This window comes from Heterodontus francisci, chromosome 11, assembly GCF_036365525.1.
Source record: "Heterodontus francisci isolate sHetFra1 chromosome 11, sHetFra1.hap1, whole genome shotgun sequence".
Taxonomy (NCBI): Eukaryota; Metazoa; Chordata; class Chondrichthyes; order Heterodontiformes; family Heterodontidae; genus Heterodontus; species Heterodontus francisci.
In genome coordinates this window covers 93,612,289-93,632,093 of record NC_090381.1, presented here as the reverse complement: position 1 = coordinate 93,632,093, position 19,805 = coordinate 93,612,289, and the positions used below count along the sequence as shown (strand labels likewise).

The following is a 19,805-nucleotide window of genomic DNA, read 5'->3' as shown; positions in this document are numbered from 1 at the left end:
GCTTACTCACGATTTATAACAGATAGTAGTAGACTGTGAGACTAGCATTATGAAATGGGAGAAATGTAATGCTATCAAATTTATGGTCTTAAGTGAGGGTGATGGCACGTTGCAGAGGTATAATGTCTAGTGGCTGTACTTAAGCTGATAAATTGTGGTGTAACAAATTTGGTTTATGCTGTGACAGATAATTCATGGGTAGTTTTTTCACTCTTGTAACTTGGCCCTTTTTGTTAAAATGTTATTTAAAGATGATTTTTTTTTCATTCAAGTAATGTTTGTGGTTGTTAAAGGATATGAGGCAGTGCGTTGCTTCTGCACAGCAGGAAGTTGTGCCCCATTTCTGACCACAGTGGTTTTCGTTTCACATCACAATGCAGTCTGAACAAACGTAAATGGGAGCAAGAAGTGGGTTTAATTGGTGTTTTTGTCTCGAGAACCTATTCTGTTACGTATGCACAATATTTTTCATGATCCTTGAGAAAGAAGCAGAAACTATTAAGCTTGCAAATTTCATTGACAGAATCAACCAGAGCTGGTTACCGCAGTAACGCATGCAATACTGTAATATCCTTCCGATCTAACCCTATGATCTATTTCCTTTCTGAAATCAAGTTGCATCAGTTATGTTTGGATAATAGTACATTTATCTACATTAAATGTCATCTGGACCTATTTCCTTCATCGCATCTATATCCGATTGCAGTTGCTTTTTTCATCCAAGCGTCTAACACTTGCACAAATCATTATATCAACCGTGAACTGAGATTTCACATTTTAAACTGCTGATGAGATGGTGCCATACGCATCCAGGGGTGCTGAAAATTGTTTTGAGTTTTGATATTGAAATGTAGGGTAGAGGTTACACAATTCCCACAAACAGGAAGGGACAATTGATGGAAGCATTATGAGAGATTTTTCTTGCTTATCTCAGTGTCATTTTAAAATGGCCTAGCAGGTTAATAGGCTACCAAGTTGCCAAAAGAGAGTAGCATGGAAATAGCTGTCCAAAAAAACTGCCATGTCCCGCAGTGGTTCATTTTCAATTATGTTTCAGTAGCTACTCAGATCTTTAGTATTTGCATGACAAAGATAATTCGTGCTTGAATTATGTTTTACCTTTTGCCAATTGTTTTCTCTTCCCCTCTTGTCCTTGCTGAGTACAATTCCATTGATGCCATATGTCATCATGCTCATGTGAGCCTTGAGTACCAGAAGGCTACTTTTTCAGTTGCATCTTAAATATCCAACTCCTAAGACATGGCATTGCTTATTCTGTCAATGATTCTAACAACATTAAGATATGAAATAAATTACTGTGATAAGTGCCAAAAGGACTACTGAAATTGTTTTATATATAACTGAAAGTTCTTGCTGTTTGCAAAGAATTTTTAACCTTTGTTAAGTGAGTCTGTTGATACGAGAAAAATGTCTTGCATTGGGTTTCAAATTTTAATTAGATTGAAGTATTGTGAAGACTGGAGCATGCGTCCAGTTCTGGGCAACGCACTTTAGGAAAGGTGTGAGTGCATTGGAGAGAGTACAGAAAAAATTCATAACAATGGTTCCAGGGATGAGGAATTTCAGTTATAAGATAGATTGGAGAAGTTAGGACTGTTTTCCTTGGAAAAGAGAAGGCGAGAGGTGATTTGATAGAGGTATTCAAAATCATGAGGGGTCAGGACAGAGTAGATAGGGAGAAACTGTTCCCACTATGAAAGGATTGAGAATGAGAGGGCACAGATTTTGAAGTATTTGGTAAGAGAGGCAAAAGTAACATGAGGAAAAACCTTTTCATACAGCGAGTGGTTGTCGGGAATGCGCTGCCTGAGAACATGGTGGAGGCAGGTTCAATTGAAACATTCAAAAGGGAATTAGACCGTTATATGGAAAGGAAGAATGTGCAGAGTTATGGGGAGAAGGCAGGGGAATGGAACTGAGGGAATTGCTCTTTCAGAGAGCCGGTGTAGATATGACGGGCCGAATGGCCTCCTTCTGTAATGTTGTGATTAAGTGCTGTGTAGGAACACAAACAGGAGGAAGCAATTCAGTCCTTTGAGCCTGTTCTCCCATTCAATTCAATCATTGCTGAACTGTATCTCAACTTCATTTAATTACTTTGGTTCCATCATTTCGAAAAGCTTTACCTAACAAAATTCTATGTGTTTTAGTTTTGAAATTTTCGATTAACCCAACCTTAGGAGCTTTTTGGGGGAGAGTGTACCAGATTTCTACTACACTTTGTATGAATAAGTGCTGGTGAAAATTACTTCAATCTTAAGGTTATTCCTCCTTGTTGTGGTCTTCCCCAGCAGAGGAAATAGTTTCTCTCTATCTACCCAATCAAATCCTTTAATCATCTTAAACAGCTCAATTAGCTCATCTCGTAATCTTCTATACCGTAGGGAATTTAAGTGTAGTCTATGCAACCTGTCCTTGTAATTTAACCCTTTTAGTCGCAGTATCATTCTGATGTATTTGTGCTGCACCCCCTCCAAGGCTAGTATATCCTTCCAGAGGTGCAGTGCCCAGAAGTTAACACATAATTCCAGATGTGGTCTGACCAGAGTTTTATAGAACTGTAGTATAACTTCCTGCCCCTTAGCCTTTATAGCAAACATTCCATTAGCTTCTTAAATTTCTTTTTGTACCTGTCCACTAACTTTTGTGATTTCTGTACAGGGACCCCTAAATCTCTGCTGTAAGCCTGTTATCATTTACAAAATACTCTGATTTACCTTTCACACATTCCCACATTGAACTACAGCTACCACAGTTTTGTTTGATCCATCAATGTCACTTTGCAACTTTCTGCTCACGTCTACATTACTTACTATGGCACCTAACTTAGTGTCGTCATAAATTTGGCTCACTGTTCTTTTATCCAAGTCATTGATAAATATAGTGAAAAGCTGGGGCTGCAGTACAGATTCCTGGGGGGGCACCACTAATCACATCCTGCCAATTGGAGTGCATACCAATTATCCCTACTCTTTGCATCCTACCTCCCTAACCAATTGTCTACCCATGTCAGCAGATTGGCTCCAATTACATGCTAGCTTCCATTTTTTCCCCCTCATTGTCCCCTGTGCAGAATAGTGTTGTCGACTGTGTTGGCCACAAGCCACAGATGACTAATTGAGAATCTAGAGGTGGCCAATTGCATTTCTGATTAGAAATTTTTGAAAAATGAGCAACATTGCCAGTCAATTGAGCTCAATACTCAATGGCATGCCATATTTTATTGTATTTAACCTTTTGGTGCGTCCATTGTTAAACGAAATGCAGAGCGTGAATGTTTTTTGATCAGTGCAGGCGCAGTGAAGTGCATTCGTCTTTATGCATGCATGCAAGGCATTTTCTTCTAAAGCTAGTGCCTATGGCTAAAGTGGTGTTCCCATAACCATGCATGAGGCTCGTTGTTAATAATTATTGGTCACTGCTGATATAGAATTCTTGCTCCAGGCAGTGGGGAACAATTCCAGATGCAAATTTGATTCCAGTCAGTCAGGAGTAAAAGGGTAGGTTTTCTAATAACTACATCACTCCTGGAGTTAATGGTTGCAGTAGACTGCCACCTAGTGCAGTGAATGTTGAAATGCTCAAAGGGAGAAATAAATTACTGGTCGAACAATGTGATTAATGGGATTAATGTAAAGGCAGGCGTTAGATGGAAATGATTGAGTGAATCTGTGCGGGGTGAAGAAGTGGGCGCGAAGGTGAAAGAAGAGGAGCTCGGTGTCCTGCTGAGCTCAAAATTCATTGAGGTGGGGGCATAAGGGGATGAAGCCGAGGCCTGGCTATGGACAGATCGTTCAGGGTCAGAAGGGAAGGTCGGAGGGTATCAAGAATACACAGAAGGGATGAGAGTGGAAGAAGGGTTGGGGTCAACAGGAAGTGAAGATGATAAAGGTCCAGAGGGTTGTACGTACCGATGAGTAAAAAGTCAGATTGTTTACATTATCAAGTGGAGTCCAAAGCATTTTTTAAAAACTGTACATAAAGTAGGCAAATTGTTAAAGGGAAAATGGATCCTAACCTATATTCTGGAAGCCTCATTTAAAGGAGTGCGGTGTAATAAGACTTGATTAATTTTTTCTCCTGTAGCTTTATAGAGGCTGTGCCTGAACAATTGAAGGATGTCTAGGATAAACATAATTTTTCAGAAACAAGAGTGAGATTAATTGCAAAATGTTGCTCTAATGTCCATATGACCAAGAAAACAGTCAGAGCATTTGGACTGAACACCAGTAGGGCTTAACTGAAGAGCTTTGAGAGGGTAGTTGATTTTTCAATTACAGTAGGTCATTACAATTCTGTTGGAATTCTGAGAAGTTAATTAAATATTCAGCATCTTTATTCATATTCAGTATGACATATTTGGGAGTTTTAGGAGATATTTGACCAAGTGCCACATCTGACACTTAAGAATTGGAGCTCTTGAGTTAAATGACAGAAGTGGTATTTAACAAACCATACCCTGCCTCGGAGCTGGGTGAGGAAGAGATTTGGACAACTATAGTGAGTAACCAAGGAATGACAGATTTTAACATGGATAGTAAATGTTACTATACAAGAACTAAGCATGAAATGTGTGCACAGTGAAAGCATGCCAAAAGTAAAAAGGAAATATTGTTTTGCTGTAATTTTTGGTTCCACCAAAATTATCAGGCCATTTTAGGAGAGAGATTGGCAGAGTTGAATTTATTCCAGAAGGAACGTAATTGGGTCTTCAAACTGTGGGGGAGGGGGTTAGGGTAATGACTGCAAACGTTATGGCAGTTAAACAAAAACGACAAGTAAAATAAATAAACCCCTAAGTCTGCAATGAGACTGGTGGAGGGAGAATCTTCCTCTCCAGTACCTTTTGTAATGTGCAAATGACATACCCCCCTCCCCCACTATTACTGTCATTAACTAACTGCATTATGTTCTTTTAAAAAGCCTGAAGAACACCTAGTGTGTAAAGATCTGAAGGTTAAAATAAGTAAATATAGCTGTCTCAAGCATTTTATGCTTTTCGTTTGCTTTTTCTCTTCAACTTACAGGATAATTGAATGCCAAGGACTTCCTCTTGTAAGCGGACAGAGTGGTGATCCTTATGCCTCTGTCTCTCTGGTTGGTCCTTCTAGGTACAGTATTCTAAAATTATATTCTAAAGTTAGAATTATAAATTATATTGTCCTTATACATGGAGTAGCATGATTGCATTTGCATGAGGTGGGGGAGAGCATTAAAGGAAAGGTAGTTCATTTGCAGCTCAGAAGGTCTTTTTGCTGTAGGAATGTTTCACTGTGCTGTGATAAGATTTGGTTTCTTTCCCCGTGTAATTGAACTTATAATTCCAGTTGGTCGACAATGTGGGGAAAGAAAAACATTCGCACTCATGATGTTGGTTGTGACGAATGGCTCCATGGCCCACAGAGAGGACCCCTGGCGGCAGTGGCCGATACTGATGCCACCTATGGAGGGATCAACCCTCCGATTGTCTAGGCCTGCCAGGCTGGCCCCAGCACAAGAAAACAACTTATTGCCACCCCTTCAAGGGCATCTCAATATGGAGCCATCCTCTCTTTCCCCTTGCACCCTCCTCTCTCCTCTCCACCCTCTTTAATTGAGCGGCGGTCCCAGCATCGGCCTCTTAATTTGCTGCCACTCTCTCTCACATTGGGTCCTGATGTCGGGACTTACTTTCTGGCGGCAAAATCCCAGCCACTAAATGTCTCAGTAGATAATGACAATCCGAACATTTCCTATTCAGACTTGAATACAAATGTGTATTATTTGAGCTATGGGGAATGTGTTGCTGAAAGGATAAAGGTCTTCTGGATTGACGAGTGGTGTCATTTTAGCCTAAGTCTATTCTTTGTCATCCTCTTCCACAGATGTCAGGCTGATGATGATCCAAGACTGCCTTGCTTCCTAATATTGCTTGAGGCGCGCGGTCTGTTCTAGACTGTCTCAGCTGTTATGACCGTGTGAAATGTGATCTTAGAGGAAAAGATGGCATTGTTTGCTACTTTACACATCAGTGAAGCTTCAGAATCCATTTCCTGTACAAAATGAAGGAAGCGCAAATACTTCAGGGCACACACAGAATGAAAAGTAGAACAGTAGGCTTCTTAAAGCACCCACCTCGTATGCCAGCTGAACTTTAAGGTTAAGGATAAGAAGGTGGAATCGTCTGACAGTTATTGAGTCTGCACAACCCCTCGGGTCAGGCTTTGCTCTGTTGGTGGTGCAGATTCGTCCCCACTCTCATAATCTATAGCATATGTCACTGCATGAATAGTAGTTGCACTTTGACATTGGTCTCGCCTTCCTTTCAGCCTCATCTGGTGCTATCAAATGCCTCCCTTCATGTGTCACAATGAGTCTTGGCTGATTACCCAATAGTCAGTGTAGTTCTCTCTAAAGCCTTGCTGCTATTAAAAAGTACTCTGTCCAGTTTTGAGCTGGACACTGGGAAAGATATTGAGATGTTGGCATAACACAATTTCACCAGATGCTTCCTGGTATGAAGAAAGGCTTGAAAACTCTTTTTTTTTTGTTAGAATAATGAAATAACAAGGCAATGATGTTTAACATGATGAAAGGATGGACAGGCTAGATCGAAGAGGACTATAACTAGTAGTTTAGGGGTCAAAATGAGGCATCATAGATACCAGATTAAATGCAAGAGATTTTGAATTGAGGACATGAGAAAAATTTCAGAGGATATGAAATTTACTTCCAGAATTTGTAGTTGAGGTGCAATCGATGTCAACATTCAGGATTTGATTGGATTAGGTGGATGGAAGAAAAGGAGATGAAGTATTCTAGGAGCAGAGTAGGTAAATGTGATTGTATCCTCATGTGGAGAGTAAACACTTGAGCTGGGCTGAATGTTCTGTTGCACTGTTGTCATTTCCATGTACTTGCTGTGGAATCAGAGGTGGAAAGGGACTTTACCTCCTCCAGTTTCATTGATAGCTGACAGGAGGAGCTAGATTTTTCTGCAAGCTTTGAGACCTGATATAGGAAGCAAATGGGGATTCCGAGTCCGCGCATGTTGCCAGCAAGACCGGCTCGGCATGGCTGCCTCCTAATTGGTCACCTCCAAGCTTGCCATCCAGTTAAGGATGGTGGGCAGCCTCTCTGCTGCATGTCCAATCAGAGGGCTAGCAAGCCCACTGGAAGAGGTGGGTGCTGCTGAGGCAGGTCCAGGGATTGCCAGGAGGTGCCGCTACTGGGCTGCACAGCAGTGAAGAAATAAAGAAAGTCTAGGCTGCTGGGTCCATTGGTGTGCAGTGGAAACCCCTCAACTGGATCAGGATTGACCATGATTGCGGCTTTTCATGCTTACGGATGCGTCAATGGGGCGTGGAGCCTCTGGCTCAATTGACTGCCCAGCCTGCAGCAGGATGGCTTGAGCCAGCAGCCTTCGCAAACAGTGGGGGAGCCAGTCTGCTGGCAGCAAAATGCCAACGAGGCAACAAAATTGCCCTTAATTGGGGCCTTAACCAGCCTAATTGGCTGCCGGACAACTGATCCAATTCCAAGCCCACCCGAGAAAGTTTCCCAGTGGCGGTAATGTATCAGGGAGCCGTGCTGAAGTGGCTCCCCCCACTCTCCTGTTTTCCCGGCTCCCCCTGCCATCACAGGGCCTGGAAAATTTAGCCCTAGATCTCATCAGGCTGCTCATTAAAACTGGATCTCCCTACCTCTTAAAGTTTACTTTTAGCAGGGATTCCTAATTTTGAATTTGGTCTAAAATGTCACTGTTTTCTGTTTTGTCAGGTTGGATCAGAAAAGGACCAAAGTGAAGAAGAAAACCAGCAACCCACAATTTGATGAAACATTCTATTTTGAAGTAAGTACATTGTGCAGAAGGCCAACATGCTTCTTTCTTCATTGATGGAATTAACAGGTTTGTATGTATGCATCATCTGCTGAATTGAGAGAAATGAAGCAAAATTTTATTGATTAATCTCAAATGTGGTTGATTGAACCATTCCAGGTAACAAGAAACAGCAGTTACACCAAGAAATCCCATTTTCAAGTGGAGGAGGAAAATATTGAAAAACTGGAAATCAGGTAAATGAAGAAATGGAAACTGCCATGAAGGTGCTGAAAAATGTCATTTGGATAAGGTGAAAATGGAATTTTGAGTGATCAGGACCATTTCTGATCAAAATGTCCAGCATTTGCTGTCAAAATAATAGCGATGCAAATGGCACTTGCTGTTTTTTATGTGTAGATGATACAGCAACTTCAGGTGAAGGCAGTTGCACTGTTAAAAGCAAATATCCATACGTTGCTGCACAAGTTGCACAGCTCCATTAGCTTAGCGAAAACCACATTTCGCTGTTAAAAGCGTGATGCGTGTTAATGACTGTCAATCAACCCCTCTGGCCGAAAATACCTTTCAAGTGTGGAGTCTTATTTCCTCAGGTTGTGAATTGTTTTAGGAGATTTTTAAAATACCAAATTTAAAAAAAAAACTTTTCCTTTGTCTCTTTTTATCTCTCTCTCCATCCCATCTTCTGATTCTCTTTCTGTACCTGATTTGAAATTGAATTCATCCTCCTCCTTGCTTTTTATTTCCCAATCCTTAAATCTCATTCGTTAAGATATCCTGTTTGTTGCCCTGTTTGCTAGGTCCCTGATGCCTTGTTTGCCTCACTATACAATCAATTTTCACTTTCAGCAACCTAGTGGGCAAAAAAGTTTGAACTCAAGCGTGCAGGGGCAAGCTTAGCTTATGGCAGATGCTGTTATTTGCCTTGCCACAGCAAACTCTGGCCCAGGCCTTTGCACCAGGAAGTGGTGTGAGCTTGTTTAGTATTGATTGATTGACCTGTGGTCCAAGACTATTGATGCAAGAAGATGGACTCTAATGATCAATTGGCCACATTTAAGCTGTCAGTAATTATAACTTCAAAAACAATTATTCGACTGAGGTTTCCCTTCATTCGCAACCAATAGCCAACTAATGCTTTTGCAATGTTCCGTTTGTTATTGCAGTATCATTCTTGGTAGAAATCCAGGAAATCAAATACCTTAAATAAGCTTTGAAGCTACTTTGTTAGGGAAAGTGATCAATATTCCTCTTCTTTCTAACTGTCCTTTCTGCTGTCGAACGGGGTCTGATGTCAGTGAGGTAAGATGGTTGATTGCTGAACAGTAAATACCTGCATGTTGTGTTACTGTGGTGCATTTTCTTTCTATAATTTGGGTGCTGTGTTTTGTAACTGCATGTAACCAGGTTGGCTTTATAATTTTATTACATTTATCAGTTGAGTGGAATGTGATCTTTGGCACTCGTACCACGTAACATTGACACAGTTTTGATTTTAAGTGGAGCTCACCAAATAGTCGTCATTATGAACCTTGGCTGATTTTATCGCAACCTTCCCTAACCCAGCAACTGTGTGACCTGTTGTACGTAAATGTTTGAATTCATAAAGCATCTTATGACAGTGCCTCCTACATTTAGTTACTTTTGAGGTTGACTGCAGCACCAAGATGAATGTCCAGTTAGTGTGCAATTTTGGGGATAATGTGTTGAGGGAAGAATGTTGTTTAGTGTCCCAAATTTTGGCACATTTAGCCAGGAATCAGTCCAGAGGGCCTCTGTACAGTATGGTGTCATAACATACAATGACACTTTATCTGCCACCCACCCCACAACTCCACACACACCATTATTTCTCAGTTTCTGTTGGACAGTTGTCAAATGTCTGCTCTCCCAGTCAACTATTTCTTCATGCTGAACCACACAGAAAATGGGCAATGGAAGATTTAATCTCTGGTAAAATGCAATTGGAGACACAAGAAAATTTTTTTTTTTCATGCAGTGTTTTGTGTATGCCAAATCAGATAGGCGTGGTAGATTCCTTTCCCTGAGGAGTATTAGTGAACCGGTTGGGTTTCATGACAATCCATCAGCTTCATGGTTGCTTTCTGATACTAGATTTACCAGATTTATTGAATTAAGTTTTGCCTTGGTGAGGTTTGAACTTTCAACCCCTGAGTTGTTCTAGTCCAATAACCACTACATTAGTGTGCCCCATTCTGTATGCTGTAAATTATGTTTGGAACTAATTTGCATGTGGCTTTTGGATGTTGACTGTAGGTGGATTAGAGAAGATTTGATGTTTTCTGCAGCCTTTCAACATGTTAGTACCTTGTGATATACTCCGTCATGTTTTCTGTATGTATATGTAAATTATGGAATTCTAGATGGTGGGTTGGATAATGTCATAATTTGTTTGCAGGTTTAATCTGGTATTTCAAAACGTGACAATGAATCTCAATTTATTGCCAGAACTACAGAATTATATTGCACCCTTTTTTACTCACTGCTTACCATTCATTCTGTTTATTATTTGTGTGCTGTGGTCTCAGAAAGAAAGTCCTGATTTACGCTGATCAATTGTGGTGATGTCAGCACTGCTGGGGAGAGAGGAAAAGGTGTTGGCTCCTACCATGGCACATATATATTGACAGTTATGAACCTTCCTGCTCATTTGTAACACTGCAGTGGAGAGCCAAAACATTTGCTGACTGCATTGCTCATTCTGGTTCTGTTATTTCATCCAAAGAAATTTGTTCACAGCATCACGTTGGAAAAATGAGAAGTTAGTATTCTGTAACGATGAAACATGTTTTACATTTGTCCCACGAAGCTAGGCATAAAAGGATTCTTTTAAGGTTGTGCTATCTGATGGTGCCATTCAGGACTGATGGACAGAAAAGTATATGGTTAGACTTTTCAATGAAGTTGTTTGTTTATTATTTGGAATTGAGATCTGTTCTGTCCTATTTGTGGCATTTCTGGGATTTACCAAGAAACACCACTTTCCTATAACAGAAAATACTTGAAATACTCAGCAGAGCAGTCCGTATCTGGAGAGAGAAAAGGCAGTTCATATTCTGAAGAAGAGATTCTGCTCAAAACATTAACCTGTCGTTTTTTTTCCCCCTCTGACCTGCTTTGAATTTCCAGCATTTTTTGTGTTTATAACCCTGTTGCTGGGTAGTACTCATTATGTGACGCAATTTTATTTGCCCATTTTTATAATCTTTTACTTCTCCCCACTACCATGGCCCAAAAGAGGTTCCAAATTCCTAATCCAGAAAATCATACCGTCTTACGCCTACAGCAGCCCACACGAGTTTCCAACTTGTGTTTCTGGGAAGCAGAGTCTAATTTTTTGTTGGGTTTTGGAAGAGTGTTTTAGCCATTACATGCAGGAGCGAGGTTTTCAGGAAGTGGTGTATTTTAAAGAGTTGGCCAATATTTTATCCCCCTGCATTTTTCAAACTGCACTGCATTTATTTGAGTTTTGTTTTTTTTGTATTCTGTCCTGCCGAATTTGTTGGCAAGAATTCCGTTACCAGCTGCCGGTGACTTTTTTTTAACTACTTGGTAAAAGAGGATGCTTTGGGTTTTCCATCTCTTCTAAGGTTGCTAATTCCAGAGTACATTGGTACTTTAAACCTCTTTGCAAAATGGAATCTGTATTACTTCCACAATTCACAAGCCATGTAAAGGCAAAGGATTGTGAAGGTGGCTCTTGAATTTTTCCCTCAGTTATGAGCCCTCCCGCTCATTTGTTGAATGAGGTGTTGAATCTTTTACACAGAAATAGAAGCACTTTTGTTGTCAGAATAAATACTGACTGAGCTATTGCTAATTTAAATGATAAAAGAAACTAATTGCACTGGAAAATCTATCTTCGTTATCTATTTGATATATTGTGTTGGTTTAGCACCTCAGTGCCATTTTTAAAATCTGCAGTTAATTAGTTTAATTCCCATACCCAATGTTTGCCCCTCTTCTCCAGAATACAGCAGGCACTTCTGTTCAGTAGGGGAGGAGTTAGTGAGGGGAGGAGTTCTCCCTCCATCAGCTACACTCCTCAAAAGATTCTATGATTTGACAATCACAGAGTGACAGGAGAGTGGATTTATGATTGTTCTGTCAGATAAAGGAAACTGGCATCTGTAGATTGCATACTTAGCTGGTGCCTGTCTTTGTACTCTGCTTCTCCACACTGCACATCAGAGTTCAGCAGCCCTATGGACCCATCTCTTCAATTGCAGCTTTAAAGCAGAGATTGATCTCTGAAAACAACATTCCAGAAAAAATGTAAAGGCACCTAGTGTCCTATTCTGAAGTATGGTTTATAAGGCCTTTCCGATACCCCACCTAAATGGCTGTAATTTAAATGTGATCCTAAGTATTGAGTGTGGCCAGATTGTCCTTACTTGGTGTCCACACAGGCAAAGTCACTGAATAGTAATCAGGGCAGCAATAGTGGCTATTGTTTTTCTTCCCTTGCACCAAAATAAGTAAAGCTTATAACCGGGTCCTGCTGCATTTTTAGCTGGCGACATCAGCCGAAAGCAGTGCTAGTTTTCACATGTACACTGATGGATACTCGGACCTATCTCACCACCACCTCTCTCGACTTCTCCACTGTTGCTAAATTATCAGACTGCTTATCTGATATCTAGTACTGGATGGGCAGAAATTTCCAGCGATTAAATATTAGAAAGACTGAAGCCATCATTTTCGATCCCCATTCCAAATTCCGTTCCTTAGTTACCGCCTCCTCCCTCTCCATGGAAACAGTCTGAGATTGTTCTCAAGGATAACTAGGGATGAGCAACAAATGCTGGCCTTGCCAGCGACGTTCACATCCCATGAAATAATAAAAATATTAAGCCAGTCTGTTCACAACCCTGGTGTCCCATTTGACCTCGATGCGCGTCCGACCTCAAATTCATGCCATCGCTAAGACCACCTAGCTCCACCTCCGTAACATCGCCCAACTTACACCTGTCTCATCTCATCTGCTGCTGAAATCCTATTTCATACCTTTGTTACTTCTAGACTTGTCTATTCCAACACACTCTTGGCTGGTCTCCCACATTCTATCCTCCTGTAAACTTGAGGTCATCCAAAACTTTGCTGCCCATGTTTTAACTCGCAACATTTTTGCTCCCCTATCGACCCTGTGCTTGCTGACCTACGTTGGCTCCCAGTCGAGCAACATCTTGATTTTAAAAATCTCATCCTTGTTTTAAAAATCCCTCCATGGCCTCACCCCTCCCTATCACTGCCATCTCTTCCAGCCCCCAAACCTCAGACATCCACGCTCCTCTAGCCTCTTGAGCATCCATGATTTTAATTGCTCCACCATTGGTGGCCGCACCTGCAGTTACCAAGCTCTAAGCTCGAGAATAGCCTCCCTACACCTTTCCACCCTCTACCTCACTTTCCTCCTTACTCCTTAAAACCTACCTCTTTGACCAAGCTTTTGGTTATCTGACCTAATATCACCTTACGTAGTTTGGTATCATATTTTGTTTTATAATGCTCCTATAAAGCGCCTTGGGACATTTTATTACATTAAATGTGCTATATAAGTTGTTTAATATTTTCTTAAATCACAGTAGGCACTTGATTTAGTTATTGGACTGATCTAGTAAGAAATTTGTAAAATTCTGATGGTTTATCTGATTGGTTAGTTGTATGATTTAAACAGTTGCCAGATTGTATGATTGATTTAGTTAGAGATCTTCAGTTGCTAGTTTAAGTTGCTACAGAGTGTATAAGAATGGAATGTGAAAAAAGAATAAAATGTAAAAAGGAAATACATAGGTCCATCAGCATTTCGAAAGAGAAAAGATTAGCATTTCACATTCCCTTCACTAGAGCTTTGCGTTCTCTCTCTTTTTCTGTGTAGAAGCTGTGTAATTCCAGAATTTTCTGTTCTGATTTCTCGTCCTTTTTTTTGCCTCTACCATGAGAAAAAAGGTGTACATAAAGACCTCATTATTGCACTCTGGCCAACTGAAAAGTCTTTGATTTACCATAGGTCACCCAGGCCTGGCGGCTCACTTTGATGCAGGCAGTGCTGCTGTATTTGCCATGACGTTTATTATTGGATCAAATTTGAATTACACCAGACTGTTGTTCGTGCTGCTGAAGCTTGTTCAGTGCTTTGCATCCTGAACAGATCATTTTTTGATAGTGGGAGAAATCAGGCAGGAGCATGTATTTACATGAAGTAAGGTGAAGTGGTGTGTAGCTAACTACGAAATGGCATTAGCACTTCTTGATTTTGGTGCACTTGGCATCACCAATCTCACTCCTGAGTTCTATTATACATTCCACTTGAAAATGCTTAAACCTCAAGTGAACGTAATTGTATTGAACGGAACTGTCCAAATAAGTAAGTATATAAATGATAATATAAAATTTTTTCAGTAGATTAAATGTTGCTGAGTTGTTCTAGGTTCTAGTCTACTAAATATTTCCATACAAGATGTTGAGTTGTACTGTCACCATTCCTTTGCACAATTGTGTTGTGTTGTCAATTAAATTTTCTTTGTTTGCTAATTTAATTACAAATTTCTCTGCAAAATTATTCTGGCAGCCTTGTGTTAGCATGAATATTTTTCAATTTCCTAGTTGTAAAGCCCTATAATATGTAGAGGATCCTTCAGCACTTCAGCTTGTATTTATGGTGTTGCAGTTAGTACACTATGTGACCATCGTTTTCTAGTTTTTTTTTAAATGTTCATTTAAGGTAATTGAGCATATTTCACAAAATGCTTATCTATAATTTAGCAGCTTTTTCAGTTTAAAAACTGTGATCCAGAAGATGAAAATCTTTCCATATCGTGAGATTAACATTTTTTTTATTTCTTCAGAGTTGATCTGTGGAACAGTGAAAACTTGGTGCAAGATATCTTCCTCGGTGAGATTAAGGTTCCCGTGAAGATTTTAAGGAATGACAACTGTCATCGGGCATGGTAAGAGTTGGAGTGGAAACCTTACATGTCCTTAAGATAGATTGCATTGAGAATGAAATCCAGTTAAAGGGATGCCCTATATTTCCACAAAAAATGGCACTTGTAATGGCAGAGCTATGAAGTTGTTTTTAAGGTGCTGTTTTCAAGATTCAAAACCTTGGTTGCAGTAACTTGGTTTTTGTCTTAAAACTCTCACTAAATTACATCATTGTGTTCTGAATTAAAACATTAGTATCATAAGAGCAGGTCTTTACACAGGATTGCCTACACTGCCATTATATTTCTCCACAGTTCTCCGCAACATTGTCCAGAATAAGTGCTTTGATCAAAGGAATAAGGAACAATCGGTTTACATTGAGAACTGAGATGTGATTGAGTAATATACTAAAGCTACGCTTTGTTCCTTGATGAAAATGAAAAACACTGGAAATGTGCAGTATCCAAATGAGGAAAAACTGAAGTGGGATCCTGTTGAGAATGATTCAGTCTTAATCTACAGAAAACTGTTTAAATTGCTCTCCCTGTGATTTTCTTCTCTCCTCCCTCCCCCTTATCACCTCACCACCACCTCCAAAAAAAATGAACAGTTTATCCCTAATGTTAATAAACTTCAGTCTGTTAATGTAGAACCCTAACTCTTTTATTTTTATTCCTCCATGTAGTGAAAATTGGCATCATTAATGTTGTAAATGCTGTATTTGGGCCTCTGTCCACCTTCTCATTACAAGTGCCTTCATATTGGGTTATACCACTTCATTGCCTTTACATAGCACATTTCACACAGAAGTATTTCAAAGTGTATATTTGATTGGGCTCCCTTGCCGCGGTGTGCTCCAGATAGTTTAGCTATATTTTTTCCACAATGGAATAAATTGCTCTGAAGCAATTGTTCTCTCAATACTCAGTTTTCATTTCATGCTAATTCAAGAAAATGTTTGGCCTATTTTATCCTACTTTTAAGTTGTATTTCCATCTTCCAGAAAATATTGTTTTCTTGTTCCGTTGATTTCTACCGACTGAACAAACCACAGAAACTGACGCAACAATGTAATGACACAGACTGCTTGTGTTGGGATCATTTAATATATTTAAACTATTGCTTAAAATTGAGGATCAAATGAACAATTAGAATACACAGTGGCGCAGTGGTTAGCACCCTTGGGGCTTTGCCTACTTCACCACCATAATTTCAGTGGAGGTTTGACAGAAACCTCATTTACACATGCAAATGTCATTGACCTTCCACCAAGTTACAGTGATGCGCAGGGAAAGCCCCAAGGAAATTCACCCCTTTTACCTTGGGTGCCCAATGCACTGCAGCCTCACAGCTCCAGCGACCCGGGTTCAATACTGGGTACTGTCTGTGTGGAGTTTGCAAGTTCTCCCTGTGTCTGCGTGGGTTTTCTCCGGGTGCTCCGGTTTCCTCCCACAAGCCAAAAGACTTGCAGGTTGGTAGGTAAATTGGCCATTATAAATTGTCCCTAGTATAGGTAGGTGGTAGGGAAATATAGGAATAGGTGGGGATGTGGTAGGAATATGGGATTAGTGTAGGATTAGTATAAATGGGTGGTTGATGGTCGGCACAGACTCGGTGGGCCGAAGGGCCTGTTTCAGTGCTGTATCTCTAAACTAAACTAATAAACTTTTGTTTGAAAACCGCAGGAGTTTGCCTGCCTTACTTGATATACATAGTCCAGTGTATGGCAACTCAGTAGGAAAAGGAAAGAAACTGTAATCCGACACTTGATTTGCGTGTCACTGTATTGTGTCTCTTGCATCCTTGACTTGAAATGAGAAACTGGGTCAGGATGACTGCATTTCCTATCATAAGCAGCCTAATGTTTCTGTAGTAATCTGTACTTGCTGTTGTAACAAAACCATACCAAAGTATTGAGCTGGAGTGTTGCTATGGTTTCCTTCTTTCATAGAGAAAAGACTATTATCTCTGCGCAGTAACTACTACAATAAATTGCAAGCATTATTCAAAAAATTGGTCCGACTATGGAAAAAAATCTTAGACCATTGGTTTTTCATTTATCTTTTGATCCCTGCTACTGCAATTGCCTACACACCATCATATTCAGTTGACGGAATAAGACAGTCCGGTATGCATATTCTACATGGCTGCAGTCAGTGACCCTCTAAAGTCAGGTGCACCAGGTGGAGTGTTTTTAAAAGTATGTAGTCCAGTGCCCTAAATTCAACTGGATGGAACAGCACGTGATGCCGATTTGGGTCTACATTCTTGGGCATATGTCACCCACTGGTCCCATCTGCAGTTTTGAGCATCTTTTATGCTAGTTGACTCGCACTATCTTGCATCAAAGAACAGTACAGCACAGGAACAGGCCATTCAGCCCTCCAAGCCTGCGCCAATCTTGATGCCTGTCTAAACTAAAACCTTCTGCACTTCCGGGGTCCGTATCCCTCTATTCCCATCCTATTCATGCATTTGTCAAGATGCCTTTTAAACGTTGCTATCGTACCTGCTTCCACCACCTCCCCCGGCAGCAAGTTCCAGGCACTCACTACCCTCTGTAAAGAACTTGCCTCGCACATCCCCTCTAAACTTTGCCCCTCGCACCTTAAACCTATGTCCCCTAGTAACTGACTCTTCCACCCTGGGTAAAAGCTACTGACTATCCACACATAACTTTGTAAACCTCTATCATGTCGCCCCTCCACCTCCGTCGTTCCAGTGAAAACAATCCGAGTTTATCCAACCTCTCCTCATAGCTAATTCCCTCCAGACCAGGCAACATCCTGGTAAACCTCTTCTGTACCCTCTCCAAAGCCTCCACGTCCTTCTGGTAGTGTGGTGACCAGAATTGCATGCAATATTCTAAGTGTGGCCTAACTAAGGTTCTGTACAGCTGCAGCATGACTTGCCAATTTTTATACTCTATGCCCCGACCGATGAAGGCAAGCATGCCGTATGCCTGCTTCACTACATTATCCACCTGCATTGACGCTTTGTGACCTGTGGACCTGTGCGCCCAGATCTCTCTGCCTGTCAATACTCCTAAGGGTTCTATCATTTACTGTATACTTCCCACCTGCATTAGATCTTCCAAAATGCATTACCTCACATTTGTCCGGATTAAATTCCATCTGCCATTTCTCCGCCCAAGTCTTCAACCGATCTATATCCTGCTGTATCCTCTGACAATCCTCATCACTATCTGCAACTCCACCAACCTTTGTGTCGTCCACAAACTTACTAATCAGACCAGCTACATTTTCCTCCAAATCATTTATATATAATACAAACAGCAAAGGTCCCAGCACTGATCCCTGCAGAACACCACTAGTCACAGCCCTCCATTCAGAAAAGCACCCTTCCACTGCTACCCTCTGTCTTCTATGACCGAGCCAGTTCTGTATCCATCTTGCCAGCTCACCTCTGATCCCGTGTGACTTCACCTTTTATACCAGTCTGCCATGAGGGACCTCGTCAAAGGCTTCACTGAAGTCCATGTAGACAACATCCAATGCCCTTCCTTCATCAATCATCTTTGTCACTTCCTCAAAAAACTCGATCAAGTTAGTGAGACACGACCTCCCCTTCAGAAAACCATGCTGCCTCTCGCTAATAAGTTCGTTTGTTTCCAAATGGGAGTAAATCCTGTCCCGAAGAATCCTCTCCAATAATTTCCCTGCCACTGACGTAAGGCTCACCGGCCTATAATTTCCTGGATTATCCTTGCTACCCTTCTTAAACAAAGGAACAACATTGGCTATTCTCCAGTCCTCTGGGACCTCACCTGTAGCCAATGAGGATACAAAGATTTCTGTCAAGGCCCCAGCAATTTCCTCCCTTGCCTCCCTCAGTATTCTAGGGTAGATCCCATCAGGCCCTGGGGACTTATCTACCTTAATGCTTTGCAAGACACCCAACACCACCTCCTTTTTGTTAACGACATGATCCAGACTATCTACACTCCCTTCCCTAGACTCATCATCCACCAAGTCCTTCTCTTTGGTGAATACTGATGCAAAGTACTCATTTAGTACCTCGCCCATTTCCTCTGGCTCCACACATAGATACCCTCCTCTGTCCTTGAGTGGGCCGACCCTTTCCCTGGTACCCTCTTGCTCTTTATATACGTATAAGCTTAAATGATAATGTGCTTCAGTTTCTACGAAGGCAGACTAAGAAGATGCTTAGTGAGATGAAACCAGATGTGAAAGGATAAATTGCTTTATTTTACAGTAAGAATCAGAATCGATTAGTGTAATTTATCTTTGCATATCAGTGCAAAATAAAGAACAGACCACGATTGTCCACATCAGTGTGTCATCATGCACAAATTAACTAACTGCTTCTCAGTGAAAACTTTTACAGTTTTTCCTATACACACTTTGAAGCTTTTCTGTTTCAGTGCTTCTCAAACCTTTGCGTACACAGACTACTTAGGTGGGGCAAAAGATCCAGCAGACCATCTAACAGTCCTATCCCACCCACTTCCATTTGCCACCACAAAAAAAAACTCATCAGTTAATGGGAACTTCTGGAAACTATAAATAGTTTTGCTGCTTTTTCACTACTAAATGTAATAAATTTATGTGCATTAATTTTTTATGACGTACCATTAGTAAATTAATTCATGCCAGTAACACAAGTATAAGCATTTTCATATTATTAACATTAATACTATAAGAGAATACATTTGTTATAAAATCATCACAATAATCTCCTTGTGAGAAACTAATACTTACCTTGCATTTATATTAATCATACAAAATTAATAGTAACACAAATCTTGGTTATAAAACTACATTGTTGTTGCTCGTGCTTGTGACAATTCGTGCCACACATGCAAGAGCCAGTCTGTTGTGTGATGTCATGCAAGTTCTGGGGGTGAGGGTTCTGGCCTGTGTTCTCGTATGGGCTCGGCCATGGCGTTGCATGTCCTTAGCTTTCATTTTGGACCAGCCCACGGACAATACATTGAGAGCCACTGGCAAAAAGCTTCCTCACTATGTGTCCTAGT

The 19,805-nt window shown here is 40.7% G+C and overlaps 1 protein-coding gene across 1 annotated transcript in view; it reads left to right on the top strand.

Annotated features, from left to right (window-relative positions):
- Positions 1 to 19,805, top strand: part of rasa2 (RAS p21 protein activator 2) — a 142,049-nt gene that overhangs the window by 48,243 nt on the left and 74,001 nt on the right. The window contains exons 7-10 of the mRNA XM_068041686.1: positions 5,049 to 5,132; positions 7,780 to 7,852; positions 8,000 to 8,076; positions 14,710 to 14,811. Coding sequence (XP_067897787.1) covers positions 5,049 to 5,132; positions 7,780 to 7,852; positions 8,000 to 8,076; positions 14,710 to 14,811 — 336 coding nt within the window. The remainder of the gene's footprint in view (positions 1 to 5,048; positions 5,133 to 7,779; positions 7,853 to 7,999; positions 8,077 to 14,709; positions 14,812 to 19,805) is intronic.